The sequence below is a fragment of the Pristiophorus japonicus genome, chromosome 22 (genome assembly GCF_044704955.1).
Source record: "Pristiophorus japonicus isolate sPriJap1 chromosome 22, sPriJap1.hap1, whole genome shotgun sequence".
NCBI classification, from domain to species: domain Eukaryota; kingdom Metazoa; phylum Chordata; class Chondrichthyes; family Pristiophoridae; genus Pristiophorus; species Pristiophorus japonicus.
This window is the reverse complement of record NC_091998.1, coordinates 67,840,578-67,860,919: the sequence shown is the minus strand read 5'-3', so window position 1 is coordinate 67,860,919 and position 20,342 is coordinate 67,840,578. Positions and strand designations below refer to the sequence as shown.

The 20,342-nt window shown below is 47.5% G+C and overlaps 1 protein-coding gene across 1 annotated transcript in view; it reads left to right on the top strand.

The window, feature by feature from the left end:
- Positions 1-14,768, top strand: part of LOC139235136 (electrogenic sodium bicarbonate cotransporter 4-like) — a 151,275-nt gene extending 136,507 nt beyond the window's left edge. Inside the window, exons 26-27 of the mRNA XM_070866348.1 lie at positions 9,869-9,939; positions 13,701-14,768. Coding sequence (XP_070722449.1) covers positions 9,869-9,939; positions 13,701-13,866 — 237 coding nt within the window. The 3' untranslated portion in view covers positions 13,867-14,768. The remainder of the gene's footprint in view (positions 1-9,868; positions 9,940-13,700) is intronic.
- The last annotated feature ends 5,574 nt before the right edge of the window (positions 14,769-20,342 follow it).

Sequence of the window (20,342 nt, the reverse complement as noted above, 5' to 3'; positions counted from 1 at the left end):
CCCGCCCACTCCCCATAACCCTTCATTCCCTCATCGCTCAAAAATCTGTCTCCACCTTAAATATATTCAATGTCCCAGCCTCCACAGCTCTCTGGTGCAGAGAATTCCACAGACTTACAACCCTCTGAGAGAAGAAATTCCTCCTCATCTCAGTTTCAAATGAGCGGCCCCTTATTCTAAGACTATATCCCCTAGTTTTAGTTTCCCCTATGAGTGGAAATATCCTCTCTGTATCCACCTTGTCGAGCCCCCTCATTATCTTATATGTTTCGATAAGATCACCTCTCATTCTTCTGAACTCCAATGTGTATAGGCCCAACCTACTCAACCTATCCTCATAAGTCAAACCCTCATCTCCAGAATCAACCTAGTGAACCTTCTCTGAACTGCCTCCAATTCAAGTAAATACGGAGACCAAAACTGTACGCAGTACTCCAGATGTGGCCTCACCAATACTCTCTACAGTTGTAGCAGGACTTCTCTGCTTTTATACTCCATCCCCTTGCAATAAAGGCCAACATTCCATTTGACTTCCGGATTACTTGCTGTACCTGCATACTAACTTTTTGTGTTTCATGCACAAGGACCCCCAGGTTCCTCTGTACTGCAGCACTTTGCAATTTTTCTCCATTTAAATTATAATTTGCTTTTCTATTTTTTCTGCCAAAGTGGATAACCTCACATTTTTCCACATTATACTCCATCTGACAAATTTTTGCCCACTCACTTAGCCTGTCGAAATACCTTTGCAGATTTTTTGTGTCCTCCTCACAATTTGCTTTCCCACCCATCTTTGTATCATCAGCAAACTTGGCTACATTACACTCGGTCCCTTCATTCAAGTCATTAATATAGATTGTAAATAGTTGAGGACCCAGCACTGATCCCTGTGGCACCCCACTAGTTACTGTTTGCCAACCGAAAAATGATCCATTTATCCTGGCTCTCTGTTTTCTGTTAGTTAGCCAATCCTCTATCCAGGCTAATATATTACCCCCAACCATGTGAACTTTTATCTTGTGCAGTAAACTTTTATGTGGCACTTTATAGAATGCCTTCTGGAAATCCAAATACACCACATCCACTGGTTCCCCCTTATCCACCCTGTTCGTTATATCCTCAAAGAACTCCAGCAAATTTGTCAAACATGATTTCCCTTTCATAAAACCATGCTGACTCTGCTTGATTGAATTATGATTTTTCAAATGTCCTGCTACTGCTTCCTTAATAATGGACTGCAGCATTTTCCCAACCACAGATGTTAGGCTAACTGGTCTATAGTTTCTTGCTTAAGAATTCAAAGCAACACATTGCTATTGTGGCACAATTTGCAAATTTGCCGATGATATCAAGATCTGTGCGAGTGCTAGAATTGTAGAAGAAGCTCGTCTGATTCAGGAAGATCTCAATGTATTGGGAGACTGACCTTAAGACTGGAAAATGATGTATAACTTGGATAAGTGCAGGGTTATGCATGTGGGCAGGGCAAATGCTCAACATTCATACACCCTCCAGGAAGAAAATAGGTTGCAACAGTCAGACAGGGCAATAGGATAATAGGGCAGTTGGTGAGGCGCGAGTCCGGGGTCGGAGGCCTATAAAAGGCCTATGTTTCATTTCAATCTCTCACTGCACCAGTGTGCCATTGTGATTCCCAAGAACATAGAAACATAGAAACATAGAAAATATTTGCAGGAGCAGGCCATTCGGCCCTTTGAGCCTGCACCACCATTCAATATGATCATGGCTGATCATTCCTTCAGTACCCCTTCACTGCTTTCTCTCCATACCCCTTGATTCCTTTAGCCGTAAGGGCCATATCTAACTCCCTCTTGAATATATCCAATGAACTGGCATCAACAACTCTCTGCGACAGGGAATTCCATAGGTTAACAACTCTCTGAGAGAAGAAATTTCTCCTCATCTCAATCCTAAATGGCCTATCCCTTATCCTAAGACTATGTCCCCTGGTTCTGGACTTCCTCAACATTGGGAACATTCTTCCCACATCTAACCTGTCCAGTCCTGTCAGAATCTTATACGTTTCTATGAGATCCCCTCTCATCCTTCGAAACTCCAGTGAATTAAGGCCGAGTTGATCCAGTCTCTCCTCATATGTCAGTCCAGCCATCCCTGGAATCAGTCTGGTGAACCTTTGCTGCACTCCCTCAATAGCAAGAATGTCCTTCCTCAGACTAGGAGACCAAAATTGAACACAATATTCCAGGTGAGGCCTCACTAAGGCCCTGTACAACTGCAGTAAGACCTCCCTGCTCCTATACTCAAATCCCCTAGCTATGAAGGCCAACATACCATTTGCCTTCTTCACCGCCTGCTGTACCTGCATGCCAACTTTCAGTGACTGATGAACCATGACACCCAGGTCTCGTTGCACCTCCCCTTTTCCTAATCTGCCGCCATCCAGATAATATTCTGCCTTCGTGTTTTTGCCCCCAAAATGGATAACCTCACATTTATCCACATTATACTGCATCTGCCATGCATTTGCCCACTCACCTAACCTGTCCAAGTCACCCTGCAGTCTCTTAGCGTCACCCTCACAGCTCACACTGCGACCCAGTTTAGTGTCATCCAAAAACGTGGAGATATTACACTCAATTCCTTCATCTAAATTATTAATGTATATTGTAAATAGCTGGGGTCCCAGCACTGAACCCTGCGGCACTCCATTAGTCCCTGCCTGCCATTCTGAAAAGGACCCGTTTATCTCGACTCTTTGCTTCCTGTCTGCCAACCAGTTCTCTATCCACGTCAGTACATTACCCCCAATACCATGCACTTTGATTTTGCACACCAATCTCTTGTGCGGGACCTTGTCAAAAGCCTTTTCAAAGTCCAAATACACCACATCCACTGGTTCTCCCTTGTCCACTCTGCTAGTTACATCCTCAAAAAATTCCAGAAGATTTGTCAAGCATGATTTCCCTTTCATAAATCCATGCTGACTTGGTCCAATCCTGTCACTGCTTTCCAAATGCGCTGCTATTTCATCCTTAATGATTGATTCCAACATTTTCCCCACTACTGATGTCAGGCTAACCGGTCTATAATTACCCGTTTTCTCTCTCCCTCCTTTTTTAAAAAGTGGTGTTACATTAGCTACCCTCCAGTCCATAGGAACTGATCCAGACGCGATAGACTGTTGGAAAATGATCACCAATGCATCCACTATTTCTAGGGCCACTTCTTTAAGTACTCTGGGATGCAGACTATCCATGTGATCTTTAAATGTTTGCCATTGCCTATCCACCGTCAACCCTTTAAGTAACCTTTGCCAGTCTATTCTAGCCAATTCACGCCTCATACCGCCGAAGTTACCTTTCCTTAAGTTCAGGACCCTAGTTTCCGAATCAACAGTGTCACTCTCCATTTAATAAAGAATTTTTCCATATTATGGTCACTCTTCCCCAAGGGGCCTCGCACAACAAAATTGCTAATTAGTCCCTTCTCATTACACATCACCCAGTCTAGGATGGCCAGCTCCCTAATTGGTTCCTCGACATATTGGTCCAGAAAACCATCCCTAATATACTCCAGGAAATCCTCCTCCACTGCATTGCTACCAGTTTGGTTAGCACAATCAATATGTAGATTAAAGTTGCCCATGATAACTGCCGTACCTTTATTGCACACATCCCTTATTTCTTGTTTGATGCTGTCCCCAACCTCACTACTACTGTTTGGTGGTCTGTACACAACTGCCCTTTGGTATTCCGCAGCTCCACCCATACCAATTCCACATCATCCAGGCTAATGTCCCTCCTTACTATTGCATTCATTTCCTCTTTAACCAGCCTCCTTTTCCTTTCTGTCTATCCTTCCTAAATGCTGAATACCCTTGGATGTTGAGTTCCCAGCCTTGGTCACCCTGGAGCCATGGTTGAAGGGGACCTGACCCTACATATACACCGTGTCTACTGGATAATGACACTGGGAACAGAGCAGGAAGATGTTACATTCCTCATATTATGGATATAAATTTATTTTCTACCAAAAGAAATGGGTCAATAGTGTGACGTGGTAATTTGTTCTGCAGACTATGTGACATTTCAGGTTTAGGTTTTGTGTTTCTTTACTGCTATAATTTTCAGTCAAGCTGTTTAGTATGCACCATCAACAGAGCTGGGAGGCTTTCCCTTCGGGTCAGAGACAATTCGAGTGCAAATCGCCTCATTGCGCTTTCACATACTTTTGGCTAGAGGGTATTGGTAGGGTGCTAAAGAAGCAGCTAAATTGCCCACTGTCTCACTCCAGGGATTGTGGGGAGAGACATAAGGGGTGGGGGGGGGGGGTGGGGGGGGAGATGGACACAATCACTTTCTGTTCCTCTGCCTTTTAATCACTACGAGAAAGTATGAGAAAAAGTCAAGATGATTTCCCAATCAATTTTTCTGGGTAAGTGCTCAGGCTCGACGAACTGTAATTTATTGGTGTCTATCGTGCATTAAGGGGGTGATTGTAATCCTACTCACGCAGCAGAAACCTGGCAGGTTTGCAGTTAAAATCTGGCTGTTAACTGGCCAAAAGCCGCCATGAACCTGTGGAATTCTCTACCACAGAAGGCTGGGGAGGCCAAGTCACTGAATATATTTAAGAGGGAGATAGATAGATTCCGAGACATAAAAGGCATCAAGGGGTATGGTGTTGAGATAAAGGATCAGTCAGATCATATTGAATGGTGGTGCAGGCTCGAAGGGCCGAATGGTCTACTCCTGCACCTATTTTCTATGTTTCTAAGAAAGGCATTAAAGATGGTGGAGATAGAAAGAGATTTGGGCATTCTAGTGCATACATCCTTAAAGGTACACGAGCAATGCAGCGATAGCTGGAGCAAATATGGTGTTGGGATGTATCCATAGGACAGTTGAGTATAAGACTGTGTCCAATTTTGATCTTCTCACATGGTGGGTGATATTGAGGCCCTGGAAAGGGTGCAAAGAGAGCCACTGGACTAATTCCAAGTCTATAGCATCCTAGTTATCAAGATAGGCTAAAAGAGTTGGGACTCTTTACCTTAGAGCAGCGTAGACTTGGGGCGGGGGGGTTGATTGAGTTTTGTGAGATAATTAAGGGAATAGACGGTGTTCCAGCTGACAGTTAGGGAGGACCAGGGGGCACAAGTTTAAGTTGTATAGGGCTAGATTGAGGTTAGGTGTCAGGAGCTGGGTCGTTTCCCAGAGAACAGTCGATCTCTGGATCAAGCTGCCGTTCCATGTGGTGGATGCAGACTCGCTGAGTTCCTTCAAACAAAAGCTGGACTTGTTTCTGGCTTTGGCGGAGATTAACTCTTTCAGCAGGTAGGTACTGCAGGGAACTTAATGGCCAGAGTGATCTCCTGGACTAGTTTCGATCGCCTAGATGGGTCAGAGAAGAATTTCCCAGATTTTTCCCCTCAAGTTGGCCTGGGTTTTTTATCTGTTTTATTGCCTCTCCCAGGAGATCCCATGGTTTGGGGTGGGGTGGAGTGTATATGTTGTGATGCACAAGGTATCGCAATTGTGTGGGACAGGCTTGATGGTCTTTACCTGTCATTGTTCATATGTTCGTCTGAAGAACTAGTTGGTTTACTAACAAAGGTTTAACAATCACACGACACATTACCAGTTCATCCACCAGGCTCACAACCACCTGCCCCATCGTGAATCCCCCGAACCCAACTGGCTGGGGTTTTATTGAGTCTTGTGAACATCACATGACTGGCTAAGCCTCTCACAGTGCAACAGCTGTACAAACCTGTGAGCATGCTCACACATGCATACGTTACATACACCAGTTTAGCTCAGATAATGAAGAACAAGTGTTGACACTTAGATTAGAACATGAAGATGATATTGTCTTTCATAAATGCAACAATTATCTCATTGGGAATAATATGTTTTCTTTAAAAGTTCTACGGCTTGTAGAGCCTAACGTGTTTTTGACGAACTATAAAATAGTGCACAATGATAGCAGATAGGACAATTGGACTCAGATCTCAACCATAATCGGCTGATACTTGTAGTCCCTGAAAAATTTTCTTCAACAAAATATCAGGAACCCCTCTTGAACTCAGTCACAAACACATGAGATGAACTTCAAACTTTTACTGCTCACCCCGGTTTCACAATTTGCACAGTTCAGGGCTTTGAACTCGAGGTTTACCGTGATGTAATGAGTAACTGTATTATCTCACCCGTGCTTTCTACTATCAAGGTGAATTCACTCTTGTGTTGATGACTCCACTAGTATTCATTAACTGCCTTCAGAGCATCTTGCTTTAGACCTTCTCTTTAATTGATATTTTGGTCATCATTCCGTGCTATTCTTCCCAAACTCCACATAGGAAACCTACGCTCTTCCTCCGCCCGGCCTAGTCTGTTGAAATTGAGACTCAGAGCTAACTCGTCCTTTCACACCTCGAACTACTTACCTTCCTCGGTCTTTCTCATACCACATAATCATTACTTGCTAACTTATCTTATCTCCTTTCCCACTTCTTCCATGTGTGCCACACTGTGCATTTCTCAATTTGAAGGACATTGTAGGGTGAAACAAATTAGTGACACGTTTCATAGGAAGGTGTTGCCATTGAAAGCGATGGTTGATGGGAGCCTTTTATTTTTGGAATAACACAGAAACTGCTTGAAATACACAGTCAGCATCTTAAAGATAGGTTCACATACTAGGTGGGACCCCTCATTAGAGCAGTTTCAGCTGAACTGTTAATCTATTACTTTCAGATGCTGGCTGTGCATTGTCTTTTATTCGTTCCTGGGCTTTGACCGTCGCTGGCAAGGCCAGCATTTATTGCCCATCCCTAATGGCCCCTTGAGAAGGTGGTGGTGAGCCGCCTTCTTGAACCGCTGCAGTCCGTGTGGTGAAGGTGCTCCCACAGTGCTGTTAGGGAGGGAGTTCCAGGATTGTGACCCAGCGACGATGAAGGAACGGCCGATATATTTCCCAGTCAGGATGGTGTGTGACTGGGAGGGGAACGTGGAGGTGGTGGTGTTCCCATGCGCCTGCTGCCCTTGTCCTTCTAGGGGGTAGAGGTCGCGGGTTTGGGAGGTGCTGCCGAAGAAGCCTTGGCGAGTTGCTGCAGTGCATCTTGTAGATGGTGCACACTGCAGCCACGGTGCGCCGGTGGTGGAGGGAGTGAGTGTTTAAAGATGCATTTCAAGCATTTGTATTTTCTTTATTTTTTTTACTAACCTAGCCAAGATGACAGGCCCATAACACAGCCGGAGGCTGAAAAGAGCAGGAGAGATAACTAGGCAATTCAAGAAGTGGTGATTAATCGTCACTAAGCTTTTTAAAATCTCTTTTGCTAAGAGAAAAAAATAAAACAGATGAAAAATGGGGTGGGCCTCTACCAACCTTGGCTGAGATCATCCCAATCCAACAAAGGCAAAACCGTGTGGTTGCTGTAACTCTGAACTATAAACAGAAAATGCTGGAAGTACTCAACAGGTCAGGCAGCATCTGTGAGTGAGAGACAGAGTTAATGTTTCAGTTCGATGGCCTTTTGTCAGAACTGGAAAAAGTTGAGCGATGTAACAGGTTTTTAAGCCAGTGTAGGGGCAGGAAATGGGGGAAGGGAGGAAAGAACAAAAGGGAAGGTCTGTGATTGGGTGGAAGGCAGGAGAGATTAGAGACACATGGAATGATGGTGCGAGGCGAGAGGGACGGTAATGGGACAAGTGAAGAGACAAAAGATGGGTCAAGAGGGGCAGAATCATCAACAGCTCTCATCCGAAAAAATTGGAGCTGTGGTTACGCTCTGAAATTGTTGAACTCGATGTTGAGTCCAGAAGGCTGTAAAGTGCCTGAACGAAGGATGAGGTGTTGTTCCTCGAACTTGCGTTGAGCTTCATTGGAACAGTGTAGGAGGCCGAGGGCAGAGAGGTCAGAGTGGTAGTGGAGCGGGGAATTAAAGTGACAGGTGACCGGAAGCTCAGGGTCACGCTTACGGACTGGACGGAGATGTTCCGGAAAGTGGTCACCCAATCTACACTTGGTCTCCCCAACGTAGAGGAGACCACACCGTGATCAGCGAATACAGAATACTGCATTGCAAGAAGTACAAGTAAATCGCTGTTTCACCTGGAAAATGTTACAGATGTCAACGGTTTTAAGCAAGCACAGAGGCAGGGAAAACAGCTTTGTTAAACTCTGCTGTTCTTGGAATTGGCTTCTCGGCTCCACACCCTTTCTCTGCCTTGATTAAAACCTGTTACATCTCCTACATTTTCCGGTTCCAATGGATGGTCAGCAAACTGTTTTTTCTCCACAGATGCCGCCTGACTCGCTGAGTCTTTTCAGCATTTTCCGATTGTATTATTGGATTGGTTCACAGGTTGTGGGCATTGCTGGCAATATTTTCCCATCCCCAGTAGCCCAAGGAAGGTGGTGCCCTAATGTATTTGCTTCATGGGTTCTTTGCTTAAGAGTCCATAGCAACACATTGCTATTAAGAACTAGTTGGTTTATTAACAAAGGTTTAACAATCACACTACACATTACCAGTTCATCCACCAGGCTCACAACCACCTGCCACATAGTGGATCCCCCGAACCCAACTGGCTGGGGTTTTATTGAGTCTTGTGAACATCATGTGACTGGCTAAGCCACTCATAACTCAACAGCACGACCAACCGGTGAGCATTCTCACAGGAGCACATATTACAGTGATACAACTGAGTGGCTTGTTGGGCCACCAGAGGGCAGCTTCGAGTCACCCACGTTGGCTTGGGGCTGGAATCCCCTTTGGCCCAGAGTGGTTATGGGAGGTCTCCTTTCTCTGTGTCGCAGTGGGTCATTGTTGAGGAAGCCATGTTTTGCCAGTGGGTTTACTTTCATGCTTTTATCCCCGTATTTCTCGAGTGTCATTTTTCCACAAAGTATAACGTACCGATTGACAAAACATCCTACTCTGAACCTTGGATTATAACGTCTGCCCCCCTCCCCTGTGAGCTTTCCTCGAATTCATTCTGCCAAGTCAGCCAATTTGTCAAAATTGTTTTTACATATCCGCTCTGGTCATCACCGCCGTCCCAGCCTTTCACTCCCAACTCAACGATGAGAGAGAGAGATGGGTATCAATGTCCTCATGTGACCCCCGTGGGCAGGACAGCTCCCCTCCCGCAAATCAGGCATCTTACATCACAAGGCTTAAGCTACTTTGCACAAATATATAAAAACATAAAAAATAGGAACAGGAGTCGGCCATTCGGCCCCTCGAGCCTGCTCCGTCATTTAATACGATTATGGCTGATCCGATCATGGACTCAGCTCCACTTCCCTGCCCGCTCCCCATAACCCCTTATCCTCTTATCGTTTAAGAAACTGTCTATTTCTGTCTTCAATATATTCAATGTCCCAGCTTCCACAGCTCTTTGAGGCAGCGAATTCCACAGATTTACAACCCTCTGAGAGAAGAAATTCCTCCTCATCTCAGTGTTAAATGGGCGGCCCCTTATTCTAAGACCATGCCCCCTAGTTCTAGTCTCCCCCATCAGTGGAAACATCCTCTCTGCATCCACCTTGTCAAGCCCCCTCATAATCTTATACATTTCGATAAGATCACCTCTCATTCTTCTGAACTCTAATGAATAGAAGCCCAACCTCCTCAATCTTTCCACATAAGTCAACCCCCTCATCTCCGCAAACAACCGAGTGAACCTTCTCTGAACTGCCTCCAAAGCAAGTATATCCTTTCATAACAAAAAAGGAGGCTGATTTTGCTACTGTTCTCCATGGTGCTGATTATCATTGGGCGTGTCAATGGAGCCACGCCCAGTTGAGAGGTGCGACACGGGGTCTTGTTTAATGTTTTTACTTTGCCTGACCTGTGAATGTGATTGGTCACCAGGAGAAAGGTCCTCTAGCTGGAGCTATGTGTGCTGAAACGTCGTCAAGCAACTCCGACTTGCTAGACCGCAGGTAGCCTCTGCTTTTCGATTTATTTCTCTCGTTTTAAAAGAAGAAGTGGTGCCGAGCTTCCACATGGAGTTCTGATGAACCTGCGTCGGCCCCAACTGGAGCATTGTGTCCAATTCTGGGCACCACACTTTAGGAAGGATGTGAAGGCCTTAGAGAGGGAGCAGAAAAGATTTACGAGAATGGTTCCAGGGATGAGGGACTTCAGTGACGGGGATAGACTGGAGAAGCTGGGGTTGTTCTCCTTGGAGCAGAGAAGGTTGAGAGAAGATTTGATCGAGGTGTTCAACATCATGAGGGGTCTGGACAGAGAAGATAGAGAGAAACTGTTCCCATTGGTGGAAGGGTCGGGAACCAGAGGACACAGATTTAAGGCGATTGGCAGAAGGTCCAAAGGCAACAAAACAAAAAAATGTTTTTACGCAGTGAGTGGTTATGCGGAATGTGTGGCCTGAGAGGGCGGGGGAGGCAGACTCAATCGTGGCTTTCAAAAGGGAGTTGGATAAGTCCCTGAAGGAAAACATTGCAGGGCCCCGGGGAAAGGGCGGGGGAGGGGGACTGGCTGAGGTGCTCCTGCAGAGAGCCGGCACGGGCTCGACGGGCCGAATGGCCTCCTTCGGTGCTGTAACCGTTCGGTGATTCTGTACGAGTTTGCAGATTTGCATTGACGAGATTTCCAGCTCTGCTGTATTCCGCTGTGTGCCCAGAGTACAGAACATACAAACAATCAAACGTGCAGAGGCCCAAAGGGGATCACACCAATCACTAAACGTTGTGACACGGGTTAGCAAGGCCATAAAAAAGCAAACCAAGCACCAGGTTTATTCTTAGAGGTATGGAATTGAAAAGTCGGGAAGTTATGCTAAACCTGTATCGAACCTTGGTTAGACCACACTTGGAATACAGGTTCAGCGTCCGAAATCCAGAGTTCCGAAATTCAGAATGTTCCGGAATCCGGAGACTGGGCCGATCTGTGGCGGGGTCGTCCGGAATCCAGAAAAATGTTCCGAAATCCGGACATTTTCTTCAATCGATTACTGCTGCGAAGGGAAAACCCCACCCCCACCCCGCCGCAAAATTCCAAAAAAAAATATTCACAAAGCCATTCATTACCTACCAAATTGCTGAAAAATAATTTTAAAATAAATATTTTAACTTACCTTTTTTGCAGGTCGTCAATGCAGGTTTTTCCCGGCCGCCGACCCCTGACCCGCCGACCCCTGACCCGCCGACCCCTGACCGCCCTCCCCCTGACTCCGCCCACACGTTCTGACTGTTACATAAGAACATAGAATTAGGAGCAGGAGTCGGCCATTTATCCCTCGAGCCTGCTCCGCCATTCAATAAGATCATGGCTGATCTTCGACCTCAACTCCACTTTCCTGCCCGATCCCCATATCCCTCGATTCCCTCAATATCCAAAACTCTATCGATCTCTGTCTTGAATATACTCAACGACTGAGCCTCCACAGCCCTCTGGGGCAGAGAATTCCAAAGATTCACCACCCTCTGAGTGAAGAAGTTTCTCCTCATCTCAGTCCTAAATGGCCGACCCCTTATCCTGAGACTGTGACCCCTGGGTCTAGACTCCCCAGCCCGGGGGAAATACCCTCCCTGTCAAGCTCTGTAAGAATTTTATATGTTTCAATAAGATCACCTAAACGCTAGAGAATATCGGCCTCGTCTACTCAATCTCTCCTCATAGGACAATCCCCCCATCCCAGGAATCAGTCTGGTGAACCTTCACTGCACTCCCTCTATGGTAAGTATATCCTTCTGTAGATAAGGAGACCTGGGGCAGAAATTGCTCCTTTCCTGAAGACCTCTTAACACCGGGAATCAGCGGCCACGCTGCGGAGGGCAATGGCAGCCAACTTTTCATGGAATGGCAACCATTATCAAAATTCTGCTCCCGCGGTATCCCAGCGATGACCCGCTCTCTCCCCCCCGCTCCACTGCTGCCGCTCCGTACTAAGTGCGTCATCACCGTGTGCTCCGCCAATGTCCCGCCCGGCAGTGAAATCCCACCGTGAAAATCTTCAACCCGCCTGGCGGTGCCAAAACCTGCTTTTCCCAGCGGTCCAGTGAGGCTGTGGCCCGGCCAAAACCCGCCCTGGTGGCCCAGTGGGCCGCAGAGGCTCTCCCCTTTAATGACATCATTGGGCAGTCACTCTGCACCGCCCCCAACTCCCGCCCCCTTAGTGATGTCACCACCTTGTATTCGCCCCCCCCAGTGATGTCACCGCCGTGTATCCAGCCCCTAGTGATGTCACCGCCGTATATCCGCCTCTAGTGATGTCACCGCCGTGTATCTGCCCCCTAGTGATGTCACCGCCGTGTATCCGGCCCCTAGTGATGTCACCGCCGTGTATCTGCCCCCTAGTGATGTCACCGCCGTGTATCCAGACCCTAGTGATGTCACCGCCGTGTATCCGCCCCTAGTGATGTCACCGCCGTGTATCTGCCCCCTAGTGATGTCACCGCCATGTATCCGGCCCCTAGTGATGTCACCGCCGTGTATCCGCCCCTAGTGATGTCACCGCCGTGTATCTGCCCCCTAGTGATGTCACCGCCGTGTATCCAGCCCCTAGTAATGTCACCGCCGTATATCCGCCCCTAGTGATGTCACCGCCGTGTATCCGCCCCCTAGTGATGTCACCGCCGTATATCCGCCCCTAGTGATGTCACCGCCGTGTATCTGCCCCCTAGTGATGTCACCACCCTGTATTCGCCCCCCCTAGTGATGTCACCGCCGTGTATCCGGCCCCTAGTGATGTCACCGCCGTGTATCTGCCCCCTAGTGATGTCACCGCCGTGTATCCGGCCCCTAGTGATGTCACCGCCGTGTATCCGCCCCTAGTGATGTCACGCCGTGTATCCGCCCCCTAGTGATGTCACCGCCGTGTATCCGCCCCCTAGTGATGTCACCGCCGTGTATCCGCCCCCTAGTGATGTCACCGCTGTGTATCCGCCCCCTAGTGATGTCACCGTCGTGTATCCACCCCCTGGTGATGTCACCACCGTGTATCTGCTTCCTAGTGATGTCACCGCCGTGTATCTGCCCCTAGTGATGTCACCGCTGTGTATCCGCCCCTAGTGATGTCACCGCCATGTATCCGCCCCCTAGTGATGTCACCGCCATGTATCCTCCCCCTAGTGATGTCACCGCCATGTATCCTCCCCCTAGTGATGTCACCGACGTGTATCTGCCCCTAGTGATGTCACCGCCATGTATCCGCCCCCTAGTGATGTCACCGCCATGTATCCGCCCAGATTAAGAGCGACTTCCGGATCCGAGTGAAAAAAGAGCTAAAGAGTGGAATTTCGCTCAAGAGGCCACCTCAACCACCGCGGCGGTAAAAACCAAAGAAATGGGTTCCATGTGCCCCGTTTTGGGCGAGGGGCATTTCCGGTCCCCTAAACTGTGCACAATACTCCAGGTGTGGTCTCACCAGGGCCCGATATAATTGCAGTAAGACGTCTTTACTCTTATACTCAAATCCTCCTGTAATAAAGGCCAACATACCATTTACTTTCTTCATTGCTTGCTGTACCTGCATGTTACCTTTCAGTGATTGGTTACCCTGGGTAAGACCAGCTCAGTTAGCACAGGCCAGGGATTGAGTCTGGGATCTTTCTTGTCTACAATACTCCTTACCACACGCAACAACTCACGGAGCTAGTGAGGTGCTCTCAAGGGAGGGAACACTGTAAAACTGTAAATGAAGAGAATAATGTTGCCTTCTTTCTGAATCTCTCCCCAGTATAACTTTGCACCTGAAGATTTCGTGCCCATCCTCCCCTGCCACCAACTATTCCCAGAATGCCATATGCTCCGTCCCGCAGGTGAAGATCGAAATGGAGTCGGATTATAATGACACGAACACTGAGAATGCCCAGAGAGACATGAGGGGTGAGACCACTTTGTAGCCTGGCCGTCAAGCTTCAGAACGTGCTAGGGCGGGTCCCGCCAGGAACACTTTGTTAGCACACGGACCTCATGAAGTGTTGTTGGGCCGACAGATCAGGGCCACAGTGTGCACGTGTTAACCCTCCGCGAACTGCACTTTGCCCAGAAATAATACCGGGACGGAATCTCTGCCGCAAAGTGAAGACTTCTGTACATCTACGCTGTGCTTTGGCTGTGTTGTGTAAAATATGTTTTCAAAGAACATTGCCATTATTATTAAAGATTAGGAAACCACAGTTAGTGCCAGTCAGACAAGACTGCAGTACATTCCAACACATTCCAGCAATTAGGAACTTGCTTTGAGGTAATTGTAACTTTTCAAGCCAGGAGCAGGCTCAGGGGGCCAAATGGCCTCCTCCTGTTCCTATTCTGTTCTTATGTTCTCTTTTGACAGTTAACGTTGATGTGAAGAGGGTGAAACGTTGATTGTGTAAATGCTTTCTTTGCTGCCTTCTTGCCTGTAAGCTTCTCTCCTAAAGACCAATGCTGTTAAGAGCAAGTTGCTCCATTCATTTCTACAGGATAGCATCCCTGATGTTGGAACAACCTACTGCTTTTGCAAGCAAGTTGATTTTAATGATATTGCACAGTGCGTGAAGTGGAGGGAGCTCAGGGTCGAAGTCAAGTAGCTGTTAACCATCCAGTAGTTTTAATGTAGATTTTCAAATGCTCCTGGACTGTAAATGTTTCATGTGATGTTCATGCAGCTTATTCCTATTTCAGTGCTTCTAAAGTGGGAATACCTGATCAGACTTAATGATTTTTCTTGGCAGATAGTGACAAAAAACAACCATGTCTTTCTTTACTCCCCTTTTAATTTATGATGTAATTGCTGTATTTGAAATGATAATTATCTGTAGAAATTACCATGCTTGACAAATTAGCACTGTGACCTTTTTTTGGCTGGCAGTCTATCTTTGTGCTGATAAAAGCATTTCAGACAGTGAGAGATCAAACGAAATGGACCAGAAATGTGTTCCTTGGATCAAGCCTTCAGATTCTTCAGGATTTCAATTCTTCCTCAATTTGGTTGACAAAAAAAATCAGTTGACGGTAGAATCATTATAAAAACATAGAATGCAGCACAGAGGAGGCCATTGAGCCCGTCAGGTCTGCACTTGCTCTTTCAAAGAGCAATCTACCACTCCCCCGCTCTCCCCACATCCTTACAATTTTTCCTCCTTCAAGTATTTATCCAACTCCCTGTTGAAGGCTACGATTGAATCTGTATCCACTGCCCATCAGGCAGCACATTACCAAATACCAACTTCTTGTTGCATAATAAAGGGACCAAATTTGGTCAAGACCCCCGCCCTCCCAAGTACTGCCCAAAGTGCCGTCATTGGCCGCCGAGGTACCGGACGGTACTTTGGGCGGGGTTTTCATCGCCGAGGTCCTTCGAGGGTCAGCGGGCGACAAATGAGGGACTTACCCCGCCAATCCGGGCAGCAGTCGGCGGGAGCTCCCAATGCCCAAGGGCCGCCGAGGTTGGAGTCGAAGACCTGAAAATAACAAATTAACAAAAAATTTAAAAATTATCAGAAGACTTTCAGGGGACCCCACCAAAGTAAGTCGCTCTGGAAAACACAAATAAAAAATGTTCACTAAACTTTTTTCCACAATCTTCCTACTCACCGTCTGGGACAGACCAGCCTCCACCGCCGTTCTCCCGCCCACACCAATCTGGGAGCTCGGTGGGCGAGAGTCCACTTACGCCACTCGCTGACAGCGATTCTCCCCTCCCGCCCGCTCCAGGTCACCCCGAAAGTGGCACTGGGCGGGTCGACCGAGGGCTGTCGGCGGCAGTGGGCAGTGAGTTCATCAGTTTTGGCCCCAATGTTTTTCCTCATATTGTCAGTCACGTTTAATGTGTGGCCTCTGGTTAACCACCCTTCAGCCGTTGGAAACAGTTTCAGCAAACAAATCCCCGCTTCCTCAATTCAGAAGTGACAGAGGATTGACAACTTTGAGTTCGACTAGCAGATCAACTTTAGAATAACTTCAGTAAATAACAAAAGCCTCACCTGCACCTTCCCAAAGTGTACGGCTAAAGGCAGTTGAAATGCATCAGGAGCTGTATCCTCAGCGCCTGCTCCTGTTCAGGGCTGACAGTCAGCCGTTTGCAATAGGACACTGCCCATCAACACAGATCGAAGATTAAATAGTCCGAAACAATTTGCCAACATTTGCATTCAGGATCTGAAATTAATTTTTCACTTGGCAATGAACAGGTTTAATCATAAGATCAGAAGGCTTACCTACACATCGGGCCTGTCTGGAAATATAAAGGAAGATTAATGCATGAGCTCGGTTACACAACTGTATTTTGGAATCACCTTGTCTCGTGCACACTTTGCCAAAAGGCTTTAAAAAGGAAAGACTTGCATTTATATAGCGCCTTTCACGACTACCGGATGTCTCAAAGCGCTTTACAGCCAATGAAGCACTTTTCAAATGTAGTCACTGTTGTAATGTGAGAAACGCGGCAGCCAATTTGCGCACAGCAAGCTCCCACAAACAGCAATGTGATGATGACCAGATAATCTGTTTTTGTTATGTTGATTGAGGGATAAATATTGGCCCCGGGACACCGGGGATAACTCCCCTGCTCTTCTTCGAAATAGTGCCACGGGATCTTTTACATCCACCTGAGAGAGCAGACGGGGCCTCGGTTGAACGTCTCATCCGAAAGACGGCACCTCCGACAGTGCAGCACTCCCTCAGTACTGCACTGGAGTGTCAGCCTAGATTTTTGTGTTCAAGTCCCTGGACTATGAACCCACGACCTTCTGACCCAGAGGCGAGGGAGTTACCCACTTTTTTTTTCTTTATATAATTTATTCAACATTAAAAACATTTACAACCTCGTAATCATTCCATTGTATCATACAAATCCTTTCCGCCCCTGTGCACAGCCGTTGCTCCAACACATATAACATCAAAACCTGAACTTTCATTTCTCTCCTGTAACATATATTAATCTATTGTACTTTAAAAAATGATCATAACCAAACCTTCCGAACTCGTTCTAGGATCTCCTCATCCCAAAAGGTTTCTTGCAGACACAACACACGGCAACAACTGCTGCCATTTCTTCTCCCCCCTCAGTCCGTTCACATTAATCGAGACCAATGTAATCATGGCTCCAAAAGGAAGTGTGCCTGATAATCCCCCCATCATTTAATCTCCGGCCCTTCCCTCCCCTCATGTTCCTTCCCAACCTTTAGGGCAGCTGTTGTTTTCTCCTGCAGCCTCCGGCTCTTTCTCACCTCCTGTTTGAACCTTCCTGCTGTTTCAGCCTCTTCCTTACATTAGGTTTAGGCCGAGGAACTGCCCCTTCTCCCTCCTTCTGCCCCTCACTAACCTTTCCCTTTCCACATGATGCCCCCCCACCCCCCAATTCCATGTCTCCATCCCCCTCTGACTCCTCACTCTCGAGCTGTTCTGTAATCTCCCGTCCCTGTTCCCCGTCAGATACAGAATCTCCCTGAGAGAGTCCTCCTGCTAACCTGGTTTCTCCAACAGTGCCACTCCCTTCGGCCTCACCTCCACCGCTGACCCTTGCTCCCCGTTTCTTCTCTCGCTGGGACAATGGTGCGTCTCCACCCATCTTGCTCCCTTTTGGTGTCTTTGTCGCCCCGCTCCCGTCCTGCTGCCCCTTTAAGGCTCCTGCCTCTTGCACCCTCTCCTGGTCTTGCCCCCTCCTGCTCCCCAAGATGTACAACTCCGCATCTCGCTTTGGAGTATTTACACTTACCCCACACCCGCCTCTGCTCCCCCCACGGACACCTGAAGCCGAGCCATATTATAACTCGACACTGTCCCTGACCCGTGGCCCCCGCTGACTTTGTCCTTTTCCACCGTACTTGGTGCATTTTCCACCTGCTCCATTTTCTTGCGCTCTTTCCTCATTCCGTTCGGTGGCTGTGTCCTCTGCCTGCTCCACTCCTCCGGCCACTCCACTCACACCTCCTGCTCCTTCTCCCATCTCCTCATCACTCAAGGAGCTTCCCTCTGCCTCACACTCACAGCGGGTGGGGCCTTTGTGACACACCCCACAGCTTTCTGCCTTGCAGTTCCGAGCGATGTGTCCAGACTCACCGCAGTTATAACAGTACAGGTCTGGACAGCTTCTTACTAAATGGTCGCGTCCAAGACAGTAATAACAAACCTTCAGCTGGTTATTATGCAGAACCCGGAAGTCCTGCACTCCTTCCATTGTCTCGAATTTCATGCTGTAGGGCAATGACTTCACCCTCTCTGGGAACCGCACCTTTACATAACGGGTTCTCTCGGCTACCCATGTTCCAGGAGAGTATCTCCTCTTCATTGCCGAGCAAAGTTTAATGTCCCACGCCTCCAACTTTTTTATCAGCACATCGGCATAAACGGTCAGGTTTAAGAATGAGACCACCAGTGCTGGTGAATATAGCAGAGATACATTGAAGAACTTCTCACCAACCTTCAGGCTCAGTAAAAGTCTCTCCACCTCCTCTCGGCCACTGACCGTCACCTCGATCCCAACATTCGGCTTTGGTCGGCAGGCAAAGTAACTTCCCTCACCGCAGTCCTCGTGTACCGCCCGGATAATATCCCAAGCTCGCATCTCCTTATCCCGGCACTGAACCACCACCGTGTTTTCTGTTCCAAACCTCCTGGGGTCCCGGCCCAAACCTTTGGGCCTTTTATTCTCCCTTCCCCCAACATTTTCTCCCCTGATTATATTGATCCTGGAAACATTGTCCTCTGAGGGGCCCGGCACTTCGGGAAATGGCTTCTGTTTATCGGCCAAAAAGGCCCCAAAACCTGGAAAAAAAAAACACACCACCATTTTAGAAATTGACTTCAACTCCCTGCAGTAATCAGCAGCACCTGCTCACTCCTGGCCCCTCCCACATCGAGCGTGCTACCCACAGGGCCACAGCTGACATGGTGGAGTCTGTTGCACATTATTACTTCCAACCAAGTGCAAGTTTGCTCATGGCTGAGCCAAGGACTGGTTATAGACAAGCAGCGCGTGGTGAATCTTTGGAATTCTCTGCCCCAGAGAGCTGCGGAGGCTGGGTCATTGAACATATTTAAGGTGGAGATAGACAGATTTTTGAATGATTATGGGTTATGCGGAGTGGGTGGGGAAGTGGAGTTGAGTCCATGATCAGATCAGCCGTGATCTCATTGAATGGCGGAGCAGGCTCGAGGGGCCAAATGGCCGAATCCTGCTCCAATTTCTTATGTAAGCACCATGTACGAGTTCCAACCTCCATTGCTATACACTTCCATAAATTTACCATGGCCCAAAACTAGGAAAGCTCTTGAAGCATCAGGAAAAGCTGTAATCTAAGAGCTGGGCATGGGATATGAAGGGTCACAACCATGGCTCCTTTCTGCATGAAGTTACCAATGCGAGATCATTTGAGCATATGAAATGTTCATCGACGTGATCAATAAACCCTCTGGCACACTTTGTGCATCTGTTGACCTTCAGATTTATTTATCAAAGCTTCATTGACATTTGTCAGGGAGGTGTGAGTACTGTGGTGTGCAGATGAAGCCAGCCGATGAAGGCTTGCCACAACAAACCCAACCACTGTGTGGAAAACATTCTATGACTTGCCACCACTATATTCGTGAGCAACTCTGGTTCGAAGCGGCCGCCCAAGGCTGAGGACTATAGGACAGCTTGACTCAGTTGCCATTATTCCCATGTCTAGTTACTAAGTTTGTGGGTTAAGTGTCAATCATGGGTAGCACCCTCACCTCTGAGTCAGAAAGTTGTGGGTCAAAATAATCGAGCACAAAAACCCAGGCTGACACTCCAGTGCCGTACTGAGGGAGTGCTGCACTGTCGGAGGTGCTGTCTGTAACGTATTTGCTTCATGGGTTCTCGCTTAAGAATTCATAGCAACACATTGCTATTAAGAACTAGTTGGTTTATTAACAAAGGTTTAACAATCACACTACACATTACCAGTTCATCCACCGGGCTCACAACCACCTGCCTCATCGTGAATCCCCCGAACCCAACTGGCCGGGGTTTTATTGAGTCTTGTTAAAATCACATGACTGGCTAAGCCAGTTCACAATGCAACAGCTGTACAACTATTTTGTTGTGCAATAGCTCTACAAACCTGTGAGCACCCACACAGGTGAATACATTACACTGTTTTTCGGATGAGACGTTAAACCGAGGCCCCGTCTGCCCTCTCAGGTGGATGTAAAGGAGCAGGACTTTGTGAGGTCCTGAGGTTGTGAAAGGTGGTTTAATGTAGAAAATGCGGCAGCCAAACATGCGCACAGCAAGATCCCACAAACAGCAATGTGATAATAACCAGATAATCTGTTTTTGTTATGTTGATTGAGGGATAAATATTGGCCAGGATACCGGGATAACTCCTCTGCTCTTCTTCAAAATAGTGCCATGGGATCTTTTATGTCC